Genomic DNA, 22,418 nt, shown 5'->3' with positions numbered 1-22,418 from the left:
CTCAGATACACTAAATGCTCAATTTGGGTTTTATTTCATTGGGTATGAGTTCGCAGATACCTCCAAATGTCATTTCAAAAGAAATGGCTCCTGACTTCAGATAACTGAAGAAACCATAAAGGTAAAAGAGGAAAAAATACTGACTACAATTAACATAACTATTTAGTAATATGTTTTAAATTTATTCCAAAGCAAGCAACCACTGCTGTTCATTTTTTTCTTTTATCTTATATAATTGGTGGGAGAAAAAAAATACATATATATATATATATTTTTTTGGTGGTCTTGGGGCTGGAACTCAAGGCCTGGGCACTGTCCCCGAGATTCTTTTGTTCAAGGCTAGAACTCTACCACTTGAGCAACAGCATCACTTCTGGCCTTTTCTGTTTATGTGGTACTGAGGAATGGAACCCAGGGCTTCATGTATGCTAGGCAAGCACTCTACCACTAAAGCCACATTCCCAGCATTGGAAAATATTCTTAAAATGCTTAAAATAGTTTAGAGATGACTGACAGCACTGTGTTCATTTATAACACCTCTTTAGTATAGTAAAGAGCAAGGCTTTCCTGGCCTTTCTTTTAATATAGCCAATACCTAGAGTCCATCATAAGAACTTCATTTTCTAGCTTATCTTGTCAAACTTATTATAAATAAACTTCAGAAAGTGATGGTGGAGACTTACAAAAATACCAAAAAAGTAGCTGGGCATTTGGTGGCTCATGCCTGTAATCCTAGCTACTCAGGAAGCTGAGCTCTGAGTATCACGGTTCAAAGCCAGCCTGGGCAGGAAAGTCCGTGAGACTCTTATCTCCAATTAACCTCCAGAAAACTGGAAGTGGTGCTGTGGCTCAAGTGGTAGAGTGCTAGCCTTGGCTGAAGAGTCCCGGGACAGTGCCAAGTTCAAGTCCCGGGACGACAAAAAACAAAACCCCAAAAAGCAGTGTTAATAACATCACAACTTATTATGATACCCCAAACACAAGAAAGCTATTGCTTACTACTTAAAAATGTAATTTACTTTAAAAAATTTTATTATTATAATTGTCATGTAACTTACGTATCAAACTGCTTGAGAAATATTCTATCAAAGCTGCCAGAGAAAGCTTGACACTACATTTTAAGGGTAATCTTTTAAAAACCAGAAGTGCTAAACAACTGCAATAAACATGATTTGTTGTCCAACTTTTAACTATACTCTAGGATTTTAATATACCAATAAATTTATTTGAAAGTTAACTGTTTAGAAAAAAGTTGTCTTGATTAAAATCTGATATAAAACCTTTCTTTCACACAGAAAGTAAATTTTTGGCTTTACAGAAAGGAAAAAAAAAACCTACTATTTTTCAACTTCAAACCGAATAATAAGAATCCACTTTTAAACTGCTGTTCCAAGTGTGACTGGCGCCCAGCTGGCTGAATCTACTGTAACAAGTCTCTAGGAGATGCCAGAGCACCTGGCCCAGACCTGCAGTCTAAGCAAAATTACAATGCCCCAACTTCTTACCCATGGCATCTTTAACTTTCTTGTCCAGGTCTTCTCCTGGCAACGAGAGACAGTTTGGTTTGGACATATAATGATTTGAAATGGGTTACAGGTTCTAAACCAGTGGTGGAAATAAAAATGATCTACAGGTAAGCCCTGTCCTTTTTTTTTTTTTTTTTTAACTTTTTCTTGATCACTCCATATTGTATTCTACTTAGTGAAAACCAAGACCTTTTTAAAAATACCTATATTAATCAATAGTATTCTTCATCTACAAAAGTAAAGGTTCACCTCACAACTGCAGTGAGCAGTGGCTATGAAATGAATGCAGCAGTGTTATATGGGCTGGAGGGACTTCCTGCAGACAGAAGGCCACTGCAGGGACCTAGCCCACTGCAGGCCCTCCACTAAGGGCCCTGCCCAACCCTTGAGCAATGTGAGGGCTTAAAAATGCGCACTTAGCTGGGAATATGGCCTAGTGGCAAGAGTGCTGGCCTGGCATACATGAAGCCCTGGGTTCAATTCCCCAGCACCACATATACAGAAAACGGCCAGAAGTGGCGCTGTGGCTCAAATGGCAGAGTGCTAGCCTTGAGCAAAAAGAAGCCAGGGATAGTGCTCAGGCCCTGAGTCCAAGCACCAGGACTGGCAAAAATAAAAAAATTTTAAAATGCACAGTTAAAAATCCACGGAAAACTTTTGATACTTCAATCTCCTAACTGCTAGTATCTTGCTGCTGACCAGAAGCCTTGCTAATAATTAATATTCAAGTAAAACCTATCTTGTATGCTATATGTATACACACACGAGAACTTTGAGAACACTCTTTTGTCACTACTCACAATTTGCAGGAGAGAGAAACTGCTTAGGACTGAGACAATCAGTATCCCACAGTGTTTGGGCAGACTCACAACACTTGAGCTCCTCGAAATGGCAACAGGAGGTAGCTATGAAGTTACCACAGTAGCACAGCATGTGCTACAGATGACTTGATGCAGTTATGGTTCTACTGCATCTTTACATTTGTTCATATTGCTCTTGCTGCAAATATACCATGTATGGTTTTGTGTGTGTGAGCTGGGATGAATTTCAACTACAATACACTCGTGTGTATTCTGTTGTAGTCAATGACAAAAGATACTAATCTCTATATTTTTACATTATGTATTCATGACACACCAAAATTTTCCTTACATTTTCAGTATACCTAGATTTTGTGACTCATCTTTCAAATTATTGTAAATCTGCCTCCCTAAAGCAATTCAGAGGTAACTGGACTCAATATAGCTCAAATCAGTATTGTTCAAGGGTCAGCACAGTATTTCCTAGCGAAAACTTCATTAAAAGAAGGTCAAATTCCATGTAAAAATCTCCCTGAAAAGCTTTCAGATTTTTTTTTTTTTTTTTTTGGCCAGTCCTGGGGCTTGGACTCAGGGCCTGAGCACTGTCCCCGGCTTCTTTTTGCTCAAGGCTAGCACTCTGCCACTTGAGCCACAGCGCCACCTCTGGCCATTTTCTGTATATGTGGTGCTGGGGAATGGAACCCAGGGCTTCATGTATACGAGGCAAGCACTCTTGCCACTAGGCCATATCTCCAGCCCTGCTTTCAGATTTTTTTTTTTTTTTTTTTGGCCAGTCCTGGGCCTTGGACTCAGGGCCTGAGCACTGTCCCTGGCTTCCTTTTTGCTCAAGGCTAGCACTCTGCCACTTGAGCCGCAGCGCCACTTCTGGCCATTTTCTGTATATGTGGTGCTGGGGAATCGAACCCAGGGCCTCATGTATACGAGGCAAGCTCTCTCACCACTAGGCCATATCCCCAGCCCCCTGCTTTCAGATTTTTTAAGTATAGTCACTGGTTGTATAACATGGCACCCATGTGACTGATAATAGCACATCATCTGGTGATGTCATAGCAGTCAGTTGATGTAACTATACTCCTGGATATTCTCGCTGTGACAAAACTGCCCGACCGTGCAAGTCTCAGAACATACTCCTGCCATTAAGAAGGACATATGAAGTATTCAAATAGCCTAGAAAAACTCTTCTAAATTCTAGGAATGCACAGTAACCTGGTACCTGTTTAAACCTGAGGAAAACCAAACGACAGCTGAGTTAGTCTAAACAGACTGGACTACATGTACTCTACAGTACATTCCTGACACAAAGATTACTTAACACGAAACAGTTTCAATTCTGAGTCTAAAGCTCTGTGGATTTGGGCTTTTCAATATTAACAGCAATAGTGTACTTAAAGTAACACTAAGTAAGGATGAGTAATCCTTAAATCTGACTTTCCCACATGGAAAAGCAGAGAATCAGAGGTAACTGGTCCAAGGTCAGAAGCTCGTTGCTGGGATCTAGATACGGCAAAATTACAAATCCCCAGTTCTGCTCGGCAGAACGTGACAAAGGAAGCAGCAGGGCACTGGAGAAGGCTGTGCTGCGGCACAGGCCGGTGCATTCTGGCTCTCCATCACCTCTGCCACATCCCTGACTTCCGTAAGCGTCACGCTGACCTGCGTCACAGACGCCGTAGCAGACCCAGGACGCAGTCCTTAGAAGAGGCTCCAGGTGAAAGTAAGTTCAAGGTGAGCCCGGAGAAAGGAGCGCCCTGGTTTTAGAAGCTGGAGCTGCTGCTAAGACTTCATTTCTGCAAAGATTGCTCTGTGGAAACACTAGTTCTATCCAGTTCAAATATTCTCAGAGTGGATCGTAGGTTTAATATTTTTCCACTTGCACAAGATTTGGCATTCATTTTTTCTCAGTCATAAAATTATAGGGAAAACCTAGCACGAAGTCTTATATTTTAACTCTTCAGCTTTGTGAAACACTCGGATGCATGTGTATCTGATAAAATCCTTGGCTGAATTTCACAAGCCTTAATGTTAATGTGATAAAATCCAATTATTTTTATAAAGACTTATTTTGTAAAGATCTACCAGAAAATAGGCATATCTATAACCCTTGTGATCTGCCACCCTCCATCCATGTTTGTAATGGCACAACAATGTGTTTAAAAATGTTTGTGCAAAGGGTGAACAAATAGAGTTGTGGTATTCAATATACACTATGTAAAAAATGAACTATGCAACTTAATGGGAGGGTGAAACTGAGGGAAAATGAAAGAATGGCTGACTTTGTCTTAGAAGAATTGTACTTATTACCTCACTTATGAAATTGTAATGTCTCTGTATAATTCCTAAATAATAACAATAAAATTATACTTTAAAATGTTTGTGCAGTTCCTGACTTGTGTGTGAGCAACCCTTCTCATCAAGAGTCCTTGTTGGAGACAGCTGGCTGAGTGGACAAACATCTAGTATTGTCTCTGACAATACTAGAAAGCCTGAGAAAATGATTCTCATTAATACCCTCCTGTCCAGCCTGAGTGTGTCCAAATTCCCACATGTAGAATCTTCACATTTCCACCACTGTTTTCCATGTGGCTCTGAACTACATATCTACTTCTTAGTACTAGTCTATAATGCTACTGTTATTGTTAATTTTTTAAAAGCGAAGGAAGCTGGTTAAGCATCTACTATTTGCCATATCAGCTATAAAACTATTTGTAGTATTAAAACAACAAACAATACGGTTACTTTACGGTTATCTTACTAAACAAGGGCATATATATAGTCACAGTACCTTTACTGCATTTCTAAACATGTTTCTAAACATGTCTCAGGAACTGTCTGGTCCTGTGAGAAGAGGTAGGGAACAATCTAGACTCTATTAATTTGCTTGTCTGTTTCTGTGCATGTGTTTTAATTTAGTGAGCCCTCTCTATACAGACCAGGCTAGCTTTGAACAAGTCTCCTGTCTCATCTTCCTGAATGCTGAGATTATGTGTATGTACCACCGAGCTTGGGTCTCCGCCACTTTTTAATTACAACTATTTGCTTACATGGAAATAGCTACTATCCTTGCCTTTCTGTATCATTAATTCTCCACAGTATCTGGTTTTCATCAAATCTTTGCTAAGAAGTTTTAGCTCAGAGCATTGCATGATTGTTTGTATTAAAGGTTCTCTGATTAAACTAAAAGTCACTCTTGCATACAGCAGTGATGATCCATGAATTAAAGGTCCTCTGAACACGTGAATAGAATTGTCTGGCTGATTATGTCTGTCATTTGCAAATAATTGAAGTTTCTCAAACATCTCAACTGATATATTAATGATTAAGAATCATCAACTCATTTAAACAATAAAATGGGTTTTTTGTCTCTTACTACGCTAATTCAAAGGAAATTAAAGTTAAAAAAAACTATTGCCTACCTAAATGCTGTTTTAGGTTAAACATTATAAGAAAACATAGGATGCAATGTTCCACAAGAAATGTACTCATTATCTTACTTGTGTAACTGTAACCCCTCTGTATATCACCTTTACAATAAAATTAAAGAAAAAAGGATGTAATATTTTACCCATTAACTCTAACTAATATAACATATTTCAGCACTGTTTCAGATCAAATTTGCTTGGTATATCGTATCTGTATATAAACGAAAGTTCAAAGACAAATTAGGTTCTTCAGTTCCACATTGATGAAGATTTTAAAGGTTCATTATGATCATGTCTTAGTATGAAGTCTTGAATAATTATACAAGTGACTGCTATGTATTTGGGGGGGGTGTTTTATAAAGAAGCTTACTTTCAAGTTTTAAGAGCAGAAAGATTTAAGCATTTCTGGTCTTGGAATGTGGCTTAGTGGTAGAGTGTTTGCCTAGCCTGCATGAAGCCCTAGGTTCAGTACCTTAGTACCACAGAAACACAAAGAGCCAGAAATGGCACTGTGGCTCAAGTGGTAGAGTGCTAGCCTTGAGCAAAAGAAGCTCAGGAACAGAGCCCACACCCTGAGTTCAAGCCCCAGGACTGGTAAGAAAAAGAAGGGAGGGAGGGAGGGAGGGAGGGAGGGAGGGAGGGAGGGAGGGAGAGAGGGAAAGAGAAAGAGAGAAAAGAAAGAGGAAGGAAGGAAGGAAGGAAGGAAGGAAGGAAGGAAGGAAGGAAGGCAGGAAGGCAGGCAGGCAGGCAGGCTACAAGATTTAAGCATTTTCCTTTTCATGCTGAACTAGCTCTAGTGCTTGTCTGGAAATTTTGTTTAAATAAATAAAAGTAGTACTCCACAAAGACTAACACTGAGGTTCACTAACTGTAACTACTTTTAGGTTAAGTAATGAGTTATAAAAATGTGCTTGGTCTACACCATCTAGCTCGTCTCTTTGTAGTCTCAACGGTGATTTGGGATATTTTCCAAACTGTTCTACATGTGTAGCACCAACTGCAACTACAGGGTTTATCAAACCCAGTCAAAGGCATAACAGAGCTCAGCACTAAGGAACAAATACCAACTGAATGTTTCTGATGGCTACTGGACTCTGCCCTTTCTTACTGTAAAATGAAAGACCTCCAGATGGTCACTGAAAGGGGAAAAGGAGGAAGAAATGAAGGGAGAAGTTAAACATTAGCCTCACACTGAATCCGAGCTACAGCATTAGTATTCAGTTATTCTCCACTAGCTTCCCATCACACAAGTGCAGAGTTAGTGAACTGCTATCAGCAGGATTAAGACAGTCGTTACGGCTACAGAAGCAATGAGATGCTAGCGCTCCACACCACAAGACTGCTCATTACCCTCGAGGAGTCTGTGGGTGAAGACAGCCCCTCAGCAGCGTCCTCCTTGATAACCTCCTACCAACACAAAACACGAGAGTGTGGGTGCAGGGTTCAGGGGCGCGTCACGCATGAAGGTCCCACGAAGATGAGTGACCACAACGTTAAAATAATAACATAGAAAACACTAAAACACGGATGCAATTAGAATTCCTGTTCATGTGGCATTTTAAATTGCAATTAAAATTACATTACTTGGGAGCTTTTTTTTTTAACAATTAAATTTATCATCATGAGTCCCTAATATAGAAAGCATAAATGTATTTTGCTTTTAATGAATTAGTTAAAAGTACACTTGATTTTCTTTCTCTTATCCTGCTTAATTTCTGTCCTCACTAGATTGAATTTCTTTTTCCCCATTAAATACCCACCACCTCTTTTTCTTTTGAGAAAAAAAACAAAAAACTCACTATGTATCTCAGGTTGGTCTCAAACTCACCATCATCGTGCTTCAGCCTCCCACATGCTGGGATTACAGGCATGCACCACCATGCCCGGCTCCATCTTCTATTTATCACACCATGGTGTAAATATATACATATATGCACATCTATGAACATATATGCATATATCTATATATCACAGTACCATATATGTATTCCCTTTTAAAAAGACCTTAGAAATGAACGGATAAAAGTTTGTTTTTTTTTAAGTTTTGGTAACAAAGACTATATTGTAAGTCAGAAACCTCTGACAGAAAACATATTTAGTCACTGAAACTTGTTAGTCGTTTTTTTCTACAGATATTTACCAGAAATGCAAACAGTATACATTTTATGTTTCTTAAAATTTTTTATAAAGTTTTATTATTTTACTCTGGAAAGGAAAAAAAACCAACTTCTAATAGTGTCTGTTTTTTTATGATATTAACATTTTAGTTACCCTTTTCATATACTTACTAGGCCATTGTTCTGATCTCTGGGCAAGCTCGGTTTTACTGATGAGCGTGAGATGAGGTGTTGGGAAGCGCCAGGGTAATACCTTGGCGTGTAAAGGTATGGGGCAAAGAATGGCTATGGAAAAACACGTAACAAAAAAGGGCATGAACAATTACAGAAATCAAAGTGTAATGAGATTTATCAAATGAAACCAACCAATCAATGCAATTCCAAAAATATTAAAACAAGTGACACAAAACAAAAAAATAACGAAGGTTCCTCACAGTCTACGAGACATCAAACCCAAACTTAAAACATATTATTTACATTTTTATGTTGTTCATTTGATATATACTTTTTTTTAAAGCACCTACATTTTATACTTTACAATCTGGCGCAAATGTATCTCTTTACTTTTAACGCGTCTACAGGCTTGTCCTGTGTTAGGTTCCAAGTAATTTATGTATATTAACCCATAATTTCTCTTCAGGAAGCAGTGTGTAATTGTATTAGAGTGCTATTCCTTACAAATAAAGATTAATCCAAATAAGACACAAAGAGTCTGGATCACAGGGAACAGACACTCTAGCATGGATTCCAGTGCTGGCATCTCTCAAGTTCCCAGAGTTTACCTGTCCTGACACCCAGAGAGTGCTCTTCACTGTAAGCAAACATGAGACACATCACTGTAACATTTACTTGTAATGAACAGAGACAACAAAAATAAGAAACTGCTATGGATCCCAGAGTACAGTTCTAGAACGTCTAATTGTATGCTTCATGCCTCATTTTCCTATATGAAATACTAGCATTCAAATTTGGTAAGTAGGAATAGATACCTACAGCTAACTAAGCCTGATATGCTCTGAATACCACTGATAAGTGTGCTTTTATCTTTGATTTAAGAAATTATATATGTACATAAAGTAAACAATTATACTGAATGTAACTTGATATTAAACGTTAACAGTGGGTTCTAGTAGTAATCATTGACTATAATGAGTACTTCAAGCAGTATTTTCCTATTATTTTCTCACACCAAGATAGAAATCGTATTACATATGAGGAACTATTACAGGTATTTATCACTGCAGTAAATGATGACATAAAATCATTATGCAGGACATACTAATGGAGCATTATCTAACACCTGACAAGGAGAAATCCATGTCTTCAGAGTATAAGCCAGTCACCACTGAACTTGCGCAGTTCACTTTCTTATCAAGGATATAAACACAAGCTAAATTATTTCTAACATTCCAATGCTTTAGAGCTCCAGGACATGCTAAAATTCAAGACTTTTTTTTTTTTTTTTGGCCAGTCCTGGGCCTTGGACTCAGGGCCTGAGCACTGTCCCTGGCTTCTTCCCGCTCAAGGCTAGCACTCTGCCACTTGAGCCACAGCACCGCTTCTGGCCGTTTTCTGTATATGTGGTGCTGGGGAATCGAACCTAGGGCCTCGTGTAACCGAGGCAAGCGCTCTTGCCACTAGGCTATATCCCCAGCCCTCAAGACTTTTTTTTTAATCACTCATTTTGTATGTAAGTTCCACACTTTTCTATTTTAAAGTCCAAGTATAGTTTAGACACAGAATTTACAAATGGAAAGCTGTGAGACTCCCTGGGAGCCAGCCCCTCGGAAGAAGGGCGCAGCCCTCCTTACCCTGTTGTAGAAGGGATGCTGGGGGCCGGTCAGGCCGCTGTAATAGCTGCTGTGTGGCTGGGGGGACGCGACTCCACCTGCAAACGGCCCGCTGAAAGATGTGGAGGAGGAGCAGACAGACGGGGGCTGACTGTACCCCGACGCAGGACGAGCAGGGGCTTCATGCAGGGGGAGTGGAGGGTATGCAAGGCCCCCTATGTTGATCTGCTCTCTTGCAGCCCGAACATCTGAAAGATTCCACCACATCCCAGAAAGCAAAAGAAAACAGGACACTAGTCATTAATCACTGGCTCTTGCTTTAGTTTACGAGACAACAGAAAATGGTTTTATCACTCTTGCCAGGATTTCCATACAGATTTAAAACAATGGTGAGAAAGCCCAGCTTTTACTGAAAAATGTCTAATGGGTCCATAAAAGCTTTTCTCATAGGTGAAAAGTCACCAATATCCAGATTTTTCCCTTCAGTTACCAGACTCGATTTTTCTCTGACCTTCTAAAGATCTGTGATATGCTAACAATTCTTCGGATTCATATAGTATCAACTCAATTTTGTCTATTTATCTATACACAGAAATGTTAGCTAAGGGCTGGGAATATGGCCTAGTTGCAAGAGCGCTTGACTCGTATACATGAAGCCCTGGGTTCGATTCCCCAGCACCACATATATAGAAAACAGCCAGAAGGGGGTGCTGTGGCTCAAGTGGTAGAGTGCTAGCCTTGAGCAAAAAGAAGCCAGGGACAGTGCTCAGGCCCTGAGTCCAAGCCCAGGACTGGCAAAAAAAAGGAAATGTTAGCTAAAACCATAGCTTTGCAATTTTACAAAATGCATCCACCTCTGAACAAGATTCTATTCCCCGCCACACATCAGTTTTATAATGCTGTAACAGTTATCTATAGAAAGAAGGCAGGAGCAACTTGGTTTTCAAACTATCACATAATACTTGTACACATGGATATATTACAATGTGCTACTTCACTGATGTGTATGTTGTAAAATAACCAAGGCAGGGAAATGAGCATATCTGACACCTCAAACACTCATCATTCCGAGGCTGGGAATATGGCCTAGTGGCAAAAGTGCTTGCCTCTTATACATGAGGCCCTGGGTTCGATTCCTCAGCACCACATATACAGAAAATGGCCAGAAGTGGCGCTGTGGCTCAAGTGGCAGAGTGCTAGCCTTGAGCAAAAAGAAGCCAGGGACAGTGCTCAGGCCCTGAGTCCAAGGCCCAGGACTGGCAAAAAAATAAAAAAATAAAAAAATAAAAAAAAGAGCCGTCAACAACAATCCTTCCAATAAAAATATATTTTAAAAAAACACTCATCATTCCTTTGCGAACGCTTTTTTTGAAATGCTTTCATCTAGGTATTCTGAAATAATTTTATAATTGTTATAGTCACTCTACTAGTATAATGAAAGGCAGGACTTACTGCTTAACTGCAAACTTTGTACCCACTGATTCATCTTTTCTTTTCCTCTCCTCTCTCCTCTCCCAGACTATGATAAGCACTATTGTGTCTACCATGAGAAAAGCTTTTTGCATTACATATATGAATAAGATCATGCAGTTTTTGTCTGTGGGTGTTTGCCTTATTTCACTTTACACAGTGTTGCAGGACTAACAAAGGGATCCCTTCTTAACTCCTGAAAATCTCAAGGAATGGTAGGAGGGCACTATCAACAAAACAACATTCCAAAAAAGCTTTGGTGTGTACAATGGTACCTGAAAAACCTCACTTATTCTAAAATTCTAATGTTTCTATCCTCAAGTTCCAGCTTATACATTTAAATTAACTTAAAATAATACAAAGGTTTTCTTTTCTTTTTTTTTGCCAGTCCTGGGCCTTGGACTCAGGGCCTGAGCACTGTCCCTGGCTTCTTTTTGCTCAAGGCTAGCACTCTGCCACTTGAGCCACAGCACCACTTCTGGCCATTTTCTGTATGTATATGTGGTGCTGGGGAATATACGAGGCAAGCACTCTTGCCATTAGGCCATATTCCCAGCCCAGAAGCAGCAAATGTTTGAGGAAATGTTCAGAGAAGGAAAACTAAAGTGCTGTGAACACCCACCTGCAATAATCTCCCGTAGTTTGGGATCTAGGTTTACGGTACATGGCAGAAAGGTCTTTACATCTCGAGCCACAAGAACTGGAGTCCTCGAAGACAAAAAAACTTCAAAATTTCTTATATCTCCATCAATTTCAAGCAGTGGCTCAACATCTTTAGTTGTTGGAATATTCTTTGATATTCTTCAAATAAGAAATAACAAACACCATTAGTAATATTATTAGAAAGCCAAGTTGTGCATAACTTAAAATTTGTTGCCTATATTAACAACATGTCAGATTTGAAAAATACTTTTTCTTAAATAAAGAAACAAAAAACTATTACAGTTACAAAATTCCTCAGGTAACACTGAGTGAGGTCTTAGACTGGGGAAACAGCAAGGGAAATCACACACTAGAAGCCCCTCTGTTTCAGGAGAGGGCAGTATGTCCATGGACTATATCCAGTGTCCAAAGTCACCCAGCCAGTGGAGAGACTGGCCCTTTCTCAAAGTCAGGATTTTTAAATACATGAGCATTCAATTCTTCCCTTTGAAAAAACAAAGACTTTTAAAATAAGTTACACAAACTAGAAAAAAATAGGGTTTTTTAAAAAAATTTTTTTCAAATTTTTATTATCAAACTGATGTACAGAGAGGTTACAGTTTCATACGTTAGGCATTGGATACATTTCTTGTACTGTTTGTTACCTCCTCCCTCATTCCCCCTTCCCTCCTCCCCCCAAATAGGGGTTTTTTTCTAAAGCAGTTTTATTTTTACCGAAAAGCAATATATGCTTACCATATATACATATATATGATAACAATACAGAAAAATAGACTGGAAAATGCCATATACTTTTTTTTTTTTTTTTACCCATCAGAGATCATAACAGTTAATCTCTCCCCTCCTTTCTAAAAGGTGCTTGGGTTTGAATTCAGGTATTGTGCTTGCTAGACAAGCACAATAAGTTTTCTTCTATTAAAGTCAAGAACTGGGCACTGGTGGCTCACACGTGCAATCATAGCTACTCAGGGAGCTAGTTCTGAGGATCTTAGTTTGAAGCCAGCCCAGGCAGGAATGTGTGGAGTTGCAGCTCAAGTAGTAGGGTGCTAGCCTTGAGCAGAAAAAGCTCAGGATCAGTGCCCAGGACCAGCACAAGAAAGAAGGAAAGAAAGAAAAGGAAGGAAAAGAGGGAGGGAGGGAAGGAGGGAGGCTAAGTAAAAGAATCCAACCAATAATGTTCATTTTCATTTATATACAACCAGAAAATGTAAACTAACCCACAAAAGCAGATGAAGGCTCCCTGTAAAGCTCAGACGTGGACAGGAGGGCAACAAGGATTACAAAGAATCAGGAATAAACCTTTAGAAGTGACTGTGATGATGATTTTATAGATACATACAAATATCAAAGTTGTATAACTGTGCCATTTAAGCATGACTATATTACATATAGTAAAGCCACTAGAGCTATGCTCAGGAGTGTTAGGATGCAGGGATGAGCACCATTTCAGAGGAGCCTCACGATCTCCGTCCCTTCCGACGAGGAATGGGACTCTGGCTGTTTTAGTGACAGTTCTCGTGTTTCTGTGGGAGCAACCCTTCACTGCTGAGGCTCAGCACTCGGCTGGTAGCCAAATATTAAGAGTCATCTAAGGGAAAATCCAGAGCAAAACGAGCCAACCAAAAAAAAAAAAAAAAAAGAATAGGATGCTGCCAAGAAAATAAGGATAAAGATAGCAATTCCATCCTAACGAATTTCAGGAAGTCTCTTTACAGACCTACACGGGGACAAAACAGATAAAGCTCTCTGAAACAGGACTACTCTTGGTGGAGTGAAAGGGCCTTTCAACGAAGCAGAGATGGAGAGCCTGGAGGACTGTGTACTGCAGCACTCACACAAGGGGCTGCCATACCAGACCGGAAACAGTTAAGAAGGTACTTCATCTCCTTCAGGACCTGAACACAAAAAAGGAGAGGCTAGAAAGATCTAGATAAAAACACACAGCTGACAAGTCACATGAAACAAATTAGCTGAATCTCAATGCCAGCACTGCTTAAGCCTGAATGGGAACAGTGTTCTCAATCCACAAACAATACTGCCGTTCACAAGCCGACCGACCACTGCTGCTTTCCAGATTGGAGTCTCTATTCTAACCTTTGGAGCTCCCCACATTACACTCTTCTGCTAACAGAGGTATTTATGTAAATGATCAACTTTTGGCAGTGGGCCATCAAAATCATATGGGCCTTTATTTTTCAGATATTTTTCCAAAGGTTAGCATTTAAGGAATTTAAGTAACTTCACTTTTCAATTAAGAATGAATTTAGATTTCTAGTAGTATGAATCATATGAACTCAAGTTGCCAGCAGTTAAATGGCCCACAGAAAGCATTTTAAAACCTCAGGCATCAATGAGCTCCCAGTGAGTTTAAATGTGATTTCTTTCTATGCCTCCAATTGAGCAGTCCTTGTTAATGCCAACATCAATGTAAGTTAAAGCATTTTGATTATAAATGATAGAGGTTTATAGAAATCCATATTAATTCCTGGCAGAAATTACATAAGCCATTCATATCACTTCTGTTCAAAATGTGAATTTACATTACATTGAAAAAATTTCATTTTGAACTAAAATATAAGCAGGTCTTTAAAATATAATTTATACAGAGACATTATTTATCATACTTTTTTCTGAAAGTCATTATTTAATAGGAAGTTAAAATTAAGATACTTTTTCTTTTCTTTCATTCTGATCCAAGTCAGGGACTCATATGTGCTAGGTAAGCATTCTACCACTGAACTGCACCCTCAGCCCAAAGTTTCTTTAAAAACTCTTAATTGTTTTAGAATTTTATTACCTTGAGACAATTTTACCTTCTACTCTATACCCTCAAATACTTTGATTCAGACTTCTTCTCCCTTTTTTTCCCCATGCCAGTCCTAGGGCTTGACTCAGGACAGGAACTGGGCACTGTCCCTGAGCTTCTTTGCTCAAAGCTGGCGCTCTACCACTTGAGCCACAGCACCACTTCTGGCTTTTTGGAGAAGTTAATTGGAGATAAGAGCCTCAGGAGAAGTCTTGGAACCATGATGCTCAGCTCCCAGCCTCTTGAGTAGCTGGAATTACAGGTATGAGCTACTGACACCTGGCTTCTGCCCATTCTCTGTGGCTTTCTATCTACAGAAAACTTTGGAGATTCTGGGTCACAGATAGAGTATACAGAAGAGAGGCTGCTCAGCACTGCGGCCAATTGATCAGAAACAAAAAACAATCCCCAATTCACTTTCACATCCACTACCACCTGTGGAAAGACCACAGAATCTCTCTCATTCTGTTCTCATCCAGTTCATTTCCACTCACCCTTTGTCTGGGCACTATTATGCCCTCCCTGAGAACAGCTCATCTTCTTCTACTACATGTGTCCCTAGAGCATGTATTCTTTCTTGCACATCAAACATCACACCTGGAATTCCCTATTCACTGGTGGAATAGCGTTGTTAATGTCTGTCTCCCCCTCCAGACTGGCTGTTCCATCAGGTTTGGTTTAATTCACCATCCAATCTCCAGTGCTAACACAAAATACTGTCACACTGCTTAATAAATACTTCTAGAGTATTGTTTTCCTCCTACATAAGTTCTGTCTTTTAGAATAAAAATTGTTTTTACTCTACCTTTTCTGATATTGCAAAATCTTTTACTTGAGAAAGAGTAAATTGATCCATTTTGAGATAACTTTAGTTCCTGATGTGAGGTAGGGGTCCAGCTTAATTGTTTTCTGCATATGGAAATCAAGTTGTCCCAATGCCATCCCTTCCTTTTTCTCCTTTCCCTCTTTTCTCTCTCTTCTTTCTCTTCTCTTTTCTCCATGCTGGTACCAGAGTTTAAACTCAGAATCTCATATACTTGCTCAGCTTTCTTGTTCACAGCTGTTGCTCTACCACTTTATACATGTCTCCAGTCCAGGTTTTCTCTGGTTAGTTCTTTTTAATAATTATCTTCTAATAGTTGTACCAAGGGTTTTAATTTTAGCTTTTTATTTTTTGTGCCAGTCTTGAGGCTTAAACTCATCAGGGCCTGAAGCTCAACTGTCCTGAGCTTCTTTTTTACTCAAATATATTACTTCTGTTTTTCTGGTGGTTCATTGGAGATAAGAATCTCATGGACTTTCCTGCCTAGGATGGCTTTGAACCATGATCCTCAGATCTCAGCCTCCTGGGTAGCTAGGGTTATAGGTGAGCTATGGGTGCCATCTAAAATAGATTTTTTAAAACCTTCCTTTAATGTAACATCTTTTTCTTTACTGTAAATTCCTGAAAATATAGGCATTTAAGATTATTCTTAATAGCTTTGTCACTGATCATCTGTTAGTATGAACAAGTTCAGATACTCTTATTATTTTGAATAGACTGTGATTATTTCAGTTACCATACTTTTATTTAAGATTGCCAGGTGTTGGCAATTTCAGGATTGCATCACGAGACAAGCTTCTGACCCAGAAGTCTTGCTGTAACCGCTACTGCCATCTCACTCGCTGATATCAGATTCTTGGGCCCATGTTTGTACAACTGCCCTACCTACTATACAGGGTTGGCCTATGAAAAACCTTTTGAATAGGTACAAAGTAGTATGCCAGTGAAATGAACCACCAAAATACAATCTCAATTTCATGCCAATATCCTAAAGCGGCCCTTGAGTGATAGAGCTCTCTCACTTGAGCCACAGTTCTACTTCCCTAAAGGTCTTAAATAAGGAAACTGCTTACTATAAAATGGCTAGGAAAGTAGATGAATGTCACATTACCCGACTATGTTATTGCCTCACTTTAATATGCAGAAATTCATTTTAGGAAAAAAAATGAGTTAAGCCATTATAACTCAAAAATAGTTGTTGTTTTTAAAAGTTCCAGCCAGAGTGCTACCTTTAATAGAACTATTTGAATAAGAATTCTAACAAGAAAGCAAGAAAGGAATGTTTTATGGAACACAGAAAATGCTGTTGGTTCAATCAACACAATTTGCTCTGATTAACTGTTGGTAAGCACCAACCAGTTCCAATTTATTATAACCAACAGCATTAACATTTACTAGGGTGAAGCACTGCGTGCTCCCAAGGTGACAGATGATGTAGTCTTCATGTCAGAGGACAGAGTAACTGGACCACTGTCTGCTCTTCAACGTGTTGACTGACCATTCTGTCACCCCACAAAGGCAATTGCAACTTTGAGTTCTCCCAGGCAGATCTTTGCAAATACCACAACGATGCTTTAAGGCCTTTCTCCCTCCAACTGCTTGCTCTGGAGATGCCAGTTTGGTCTGTTACAGCTGTCCAGCACAGAAAAGACTGCACCTATGTTTGAATAACTGCAGCTACAGTACAGCCCACTTTTCCTACCCCAACCATGGGATTTAAGTTTTTATAGTTACTATCTCAACATTAAATCTAACTATAAGAGCAGTAGGACTGACTTTTCCAACCTATAATCTGCCGCATCACATCCCCTAATTAAAATTTCATTCACAGAATTCCAAACCAACAAGAAAAACATACTTGAGAAAAATCTATCATGATCAGGTGTCTGACTGCTCTCAGTAGTACCCAGAGGCCTCCATTCAAGCTTCCTGTGTTTGCCATGGCCTCAGGTTCAGGCCCCAGCGCCCACTGGAGCCTGGACTCTCACAGTGGATTTATTCTTCTTGTTGATCTTGTCAAAGAAACAACTACTGGTTTCACTGTTTCTCTCTACAGCTATTCTACCATCTATTTTACTTATATCTGCTATAAACCCGTTCTAATTCTCTTCCTTTTGCTAGCTCTGAGTTAATTTTGCTGTTCATTTTTCTTGTTCCTTACTGTATGAAATTAAGCTACTTAAGATCTTTCTGCTTTCCCTCTACACACTGCCTTTGCAGCATCCTGTGTTAAGCACCTCTAAGATTCTGCTTTGATAGCTATCCCACCAGTCACCTTTGATAACAGGTGAAAAGAGCATTAACTAGAAGGATCAGAATAAAGCACTTCCTCGCTATAGCTCAAGTAAGATGCTTCTCATTAAATGCAGTTTTGAAAAGTGATTACTAGAAATACAATTCCTACATGAAATGCAACTTGACTATGCTCTAGAAAAAAAAAAGAAAATCACAATATTCATTTTTTTTCTGGTAGTGTGGATCAAACCCAAGGACTCGTGCATGATAAGCCAGCATTTTACCACTGAGCTCTATTCCTGGCTCAAGATGACAACATTCATTTATTTCAGTGACTTTCTTTCCGTGTGTGTGTGTGTGTGTGTGTGAAAGAGAGAGAGAGAGAGAGAGAGAGAGAGAGAGGAGAGAGAGAGACAGTCATGAGGCTTGAACTCAAGGCCGCGATGCTACCCCTGAGCTTTTTTGTTCAAGGCTAGCGCTCTACCACTTTGAACCACAACACCACTTTCAGTTTTCTGGTGGTTAATGGGAGATAAGAGTCTCACAGACTTTACTGCTCTAGCTTTTGGACCACAACCCTCAGATCTCAGCCTCCTGAGTAGCTAGGATTATAGGTGTGAGCCACTGGCGCCCGCTGATCTTCTTTCCTTTTTAATGAATTAGTTAACTTATTATCTGCAATACTGGGGTTTGAACTCAGGGCTTTCAGCTTGCTGGGCAGGCACTCTACCACTTGAGTCACACTTCTATCCCTTTTTGCTTTGGTTGTTTTTGAGGTAGGGTCGTCACATTTTGCCCAGATGAGCCTGGGTTATGAGTCTCGTGATTATGCTTCCTACCCCTGCTGGGATGACAGATGTCTACCATCATACCCAGTGTTTTCTGTTAAGATGAGGTCTTCAATTTTTTTTTTTTTTTTTTTTTTTTGCCAATCCTGGGCCTTGGACTCAGGGCCTGAGCACTGTCCCTGGCTTCTTTTTTTGCTCAAGGCTAGCACTCTGCCACTTGAGTAACATCGCCACTTCTGGCCGTTTTCTGTATATGTGGTGCTGGGGAAACGAACCCAGGGCTTCAAGTATACGAGGCAAGCGCTCTTGCCACTAGGTCATATCCCCAGCCCGTCTTCAAACTTTTTGCCCAGTCTATTTTCAAGCCATGATCCTACTAAGTCTCTAGAATTATAGGCATGATCTTGGCTAATTGCTACTTCAAAGACTTTGTTCTAATTCAAACTTAATGACTGCAAAAAAAAATTAGACTAAAGCTACAATGCATAAAGATTAATTTTTCAAAACAGAAGCTCAATTACTTGTAAACTGTGGGTGATTTAAGACAAATCCTTCTCCTTTTCTAGACTCTAGTTTCCTTACTTCAAAAGGGTGGAAGCTGATTTCTAAGTCTGGCTCTGTAGATGCTTTCCAGACCTCACCTCATCATGCAGATAAATCCTCTCATCTCCTGAAGAAAAGAAAGCCAGCCATACCTTCACAGAGATCAGAGCTGTTCCTTCCATGTCCAACTTTGGTTAGACATGGTTTTTCAGTTTACAAATGAAATATAACTGCAGTGGGTGTTAAGATTGTAGTTTCGGTAACACAGGGATAAGGAAGTACCAACAAGCCTGGAGGAAGAAGGCTCACAGGCATCTGCCTAGGCTCAGTATAACTGATAAGCAATGGCTTTGCTCCTGCATGCTACGTAAAATGTGCTGATTAAGGTACACTGGTGACTCTGGATTCCTTTTATTATGTACATGGTGACTTACATATACGTTTAAAAATTTTAACAATCCAGAGGGTAGTTTTACTGCACTTCTTTCCCAATATCCTATGACATAGTAAGTAAATTTGTAGACATTTTAAATCGAAAAAGATAATTTGTAAATTTATCTGAGGCTTAAGAGAGGTTAAGCAACATGCCTGATCTCACCACAACCATAAATGGCAGCACCAGGACCCGTATCTGCCTGCATCAGTAGTAAGCACCCTACCCATTACAGCAGTTCAAACAAGGGCACAGACGTATCCCTACATTGCTTTTAAAGTCCAGATTGTCATTTTCTGTTCACAAAGTTATATAAGCAAGTACACTCTACAGTTTACACATTAGAGTGCTTAACATAAATGACACGGTCCAGGTGACAAAGACCTAGAAAGAGGAGTGATAGCAAACACTTCCAATAATTCTAAGAAATGTTGCTCAACTTGTTGGCAACTTGCCTGAGAAACAATATTCCAATTAATCTTCTTTCAAGTTTCTAGATTAGGTTAAAAAGATCTTGCCTTGTAAAGAACATTTAAAAGCTGATAGAATTTTATATCTCCTTATTGGTTAGGCTACTCACTAATTACTAAAACTTGAAAAACAGAGATGTTTAAATCAAATAAGGAATTGCAATAATCACTCACAATACTTCAACTTTATACCATTCTTTAAAATAGCTAAAAGTGAATTTGTTAAAATATCATAGTTTGAATTACTTAATTTATGTAAATTTGACTTTATTTCTTGGGGGAAGCTTTCATTTAAAACATGTTTCCACTGGGAATAAATATCTGGAAATCAGTGCAGGACAGTATGATGCCCAAGGTTCAATGGTGCCAGTGACCAATGGCAGCAACTCATTTCACCAAGGATCACAAGTCCCAAGAGATTTCAGGAAAGAGGCGAGAGGCAAAATAATTACCAAGTGGCCCAATATCAAGATAATACCTACTGTGTGTGAAAAAGCTTAGCCTCAGGAGTTGATAGTATGATATGACTCTTTAAAATTCTCAGCTAAAATGGAATCACATTTTTAGCTGTTTGAGGCAACACTAATACCACTAATACCACAAGTTACTACCAGTTGAGGAGATGTCCATGTACAACGTTACCTTTAAGAAACCGAGGAAAATACCACACTAATCACACACGGAGACAAATGTTTTGCACTATGACTCTGAATAAAGCCACATGTTGGTGGCACATGACCATGAAGCTGCTGCTCAGGTAAGCAGAGACTGGGGGTCCTGGGAAAAGTTAGCAAGACTTTACCTCAACCAACAGGTTGGTGTGGTGGTTCCCTGCAATAATCCATCCAGGATGAATAGGTACAAAGACCATGGCCCTGACTTCAAACTATATTGCAGAAATCCCTCACCTAACTCTTTGGGGGCCCTACATTCCAGAGACCCCAGCAATAGGTGAAAATCTGAGAAGCAGCAGTGTTAAGACAGTCGTCCCTCCCTATATCACGGTTCACTTTTTGCTACTTCCCGGATTTTCACCTATCTGGAACCTAACTCCCACGAAAGGATAGGTGAGGGATCACTATTTTCCCATATTTAAAAAAAAAAAAGGCTGGGGATATGGCCTAGTGGCAAGAGTGCTTGCCTCGTATACATGAGGCCCTGAGTTCGATTCCCCAGCACCACATATACAGAAAATGGCCAGTAGTGGTGCTGTGACTCAAGTGGCAGAGTGCTAGCCTTGAGCAAAAAGAAGCCAGGGACAGTGCTCAGGCCCTGAATCCAAGGCCCAGGACTAGCAAAAAAAAAAAAAAAAGTGACACAGTGAAATCAAAATAAGTGAAGCAAACCACAATATAGCCAGGGACGACTGTACTGAAAATAAAGCAAACAAAAGATCTGAATAACAGGTATAGATGGGGCTGGGAATATGGCCTAGTGACAAGAGTGCTTGCCTCGTATACATGAGACTCTGGGTTCGAGTCCTCAGCACCACATATACAGAAAATAGCCAGAAGTGGCGCTGTGGCTCAAGTGGCAGAGTGCTAGCCTTGAGCAAAAAAGAAGCCAGGGATAGTGCTCAGGCCCTGAGTTCACGGCCCAGGACTGGCAAAAAAAAAACAAAAAAAAAACAGGTATAGATAATGGGAGCTCTGAAATAAAAAACAAAACAAAACAATAACCTATAGATATGCCTTAGCTTAAAACTAAACCTTTCTACACAAGTTACCTTAAAGGTTTAACCTACACAAGTTATCTTAAAAGATTTAATCTTTCAAGCCAGGCACCAATGGCTCATGCCTGTAAGCATGGCTACACAGGATGGTGATATCTAAGGATCACAGTTCAAAGCCAGCCCAGTCAGGAAAATGCAAAAAGAATGTGGGTGAGTTAGGACCGCATGCATGTGCACACATGTGCGCACATACACACACACACACACACACACACAGGATTTAATCTTTAATAAGCACAGGACCTCTACAATGTTTAGTATTTGTTTGTTTATTTGGGCTTGAACTCAGGGTGTGGGCACTGTTTCTGACCTTCATTTTGCTCAGGGATAGCACCCTACCACTTGAGCCGTAGCTCCACTTCTGGCTTTTTTGGTAGTTTAGTGGAGATAAGAGTCTCAGTCTTTCCTGCCTGGGCAGGCTTTGAACCACAACCCTAAGATCTCAGTTTTCTGAGTAGCTAGGGATATAGGCGTGAACTATCAGCACCTGACAGCATTAATAAATCTCAACTGAATGTGCAAATAGATTTTAAAAACTATTTTAATATCTACCTTTTCCCCAAAAGTTAAACTGAACAAATTTTAGGAGAGAACTAGAGGTGCTGCCCAGTGATAAAACATTTTTGCATAAAGGTCCTGATTTTGCTCCACAGCACTGAAAAGGAAAAGGACCGTAGGAAAGAAAGGCACTAGTACCACCCCATGTGATTACATAAGCACTTATTTGCCTCCATCCGTGGCTCTCAGTGCTGATAAGTGTCCTGTGAAGCCTTTCTTTTTTC

The 22,418-nt window shown here is 39.7% G+C and overlaps 1 protein-coding gene across 10 annotated transcripts in view; it reads right to left on the bottom strand.

The window, feature by feature from the left end:
- Window positions 1-22,418, bottom strand: part of Kidins220 (kinase D interacting substrate 220) — an 88,966-nt gene that overhangs the window by 18,005 nt on the left and 48,543 nt on the right. For 4 of the 10 annotated variants that reach the window (XM_048353454.1, XM_048353455.1, XM_048353450.1 and 1 more), the window contains exons 23-24: window positions 11,766-11,944; window positions 9,695-9,921 (exon numbers count right to left, since the gene is read on the bottom strand). In XM_048353454.1, the coding sequence (XP_048209411.1) occupies window positions 9,695-9,921; window positions 11,766-11,944 (406 nt within the window). Of the gene's footprint in view, window positions 1-7,116; window positions 7,174-8,054; window positions 8,169-9,694; window positions 9,922-11,765; window positions 11,945-22,418 lie in introns of all 10 variants that reach the window. The other 6 variants (XM_048353452.1, XM_048353445.1, XM_048353446.1 and 3 more) reach the window with 2 other exon arrangements.

The sequence above is a fragment of the Perognathus longimembris genome, chromosome 8 (genome assembly GCF_023159225.1).
Source record: "Perognathus longimembris pacificus isolate PPM17 chromosome 8, ASM2315922v1, whole genome shotgun sequence".
NCBI lineage: Eukaryota > Metazoa > Chordata > Mammalia > Rodentia > Heteromyidae > Perognathus > Perognathus longimembris.
This window is presented reverse-complemented; position numbering and strand designations above follow the sequence as displayed.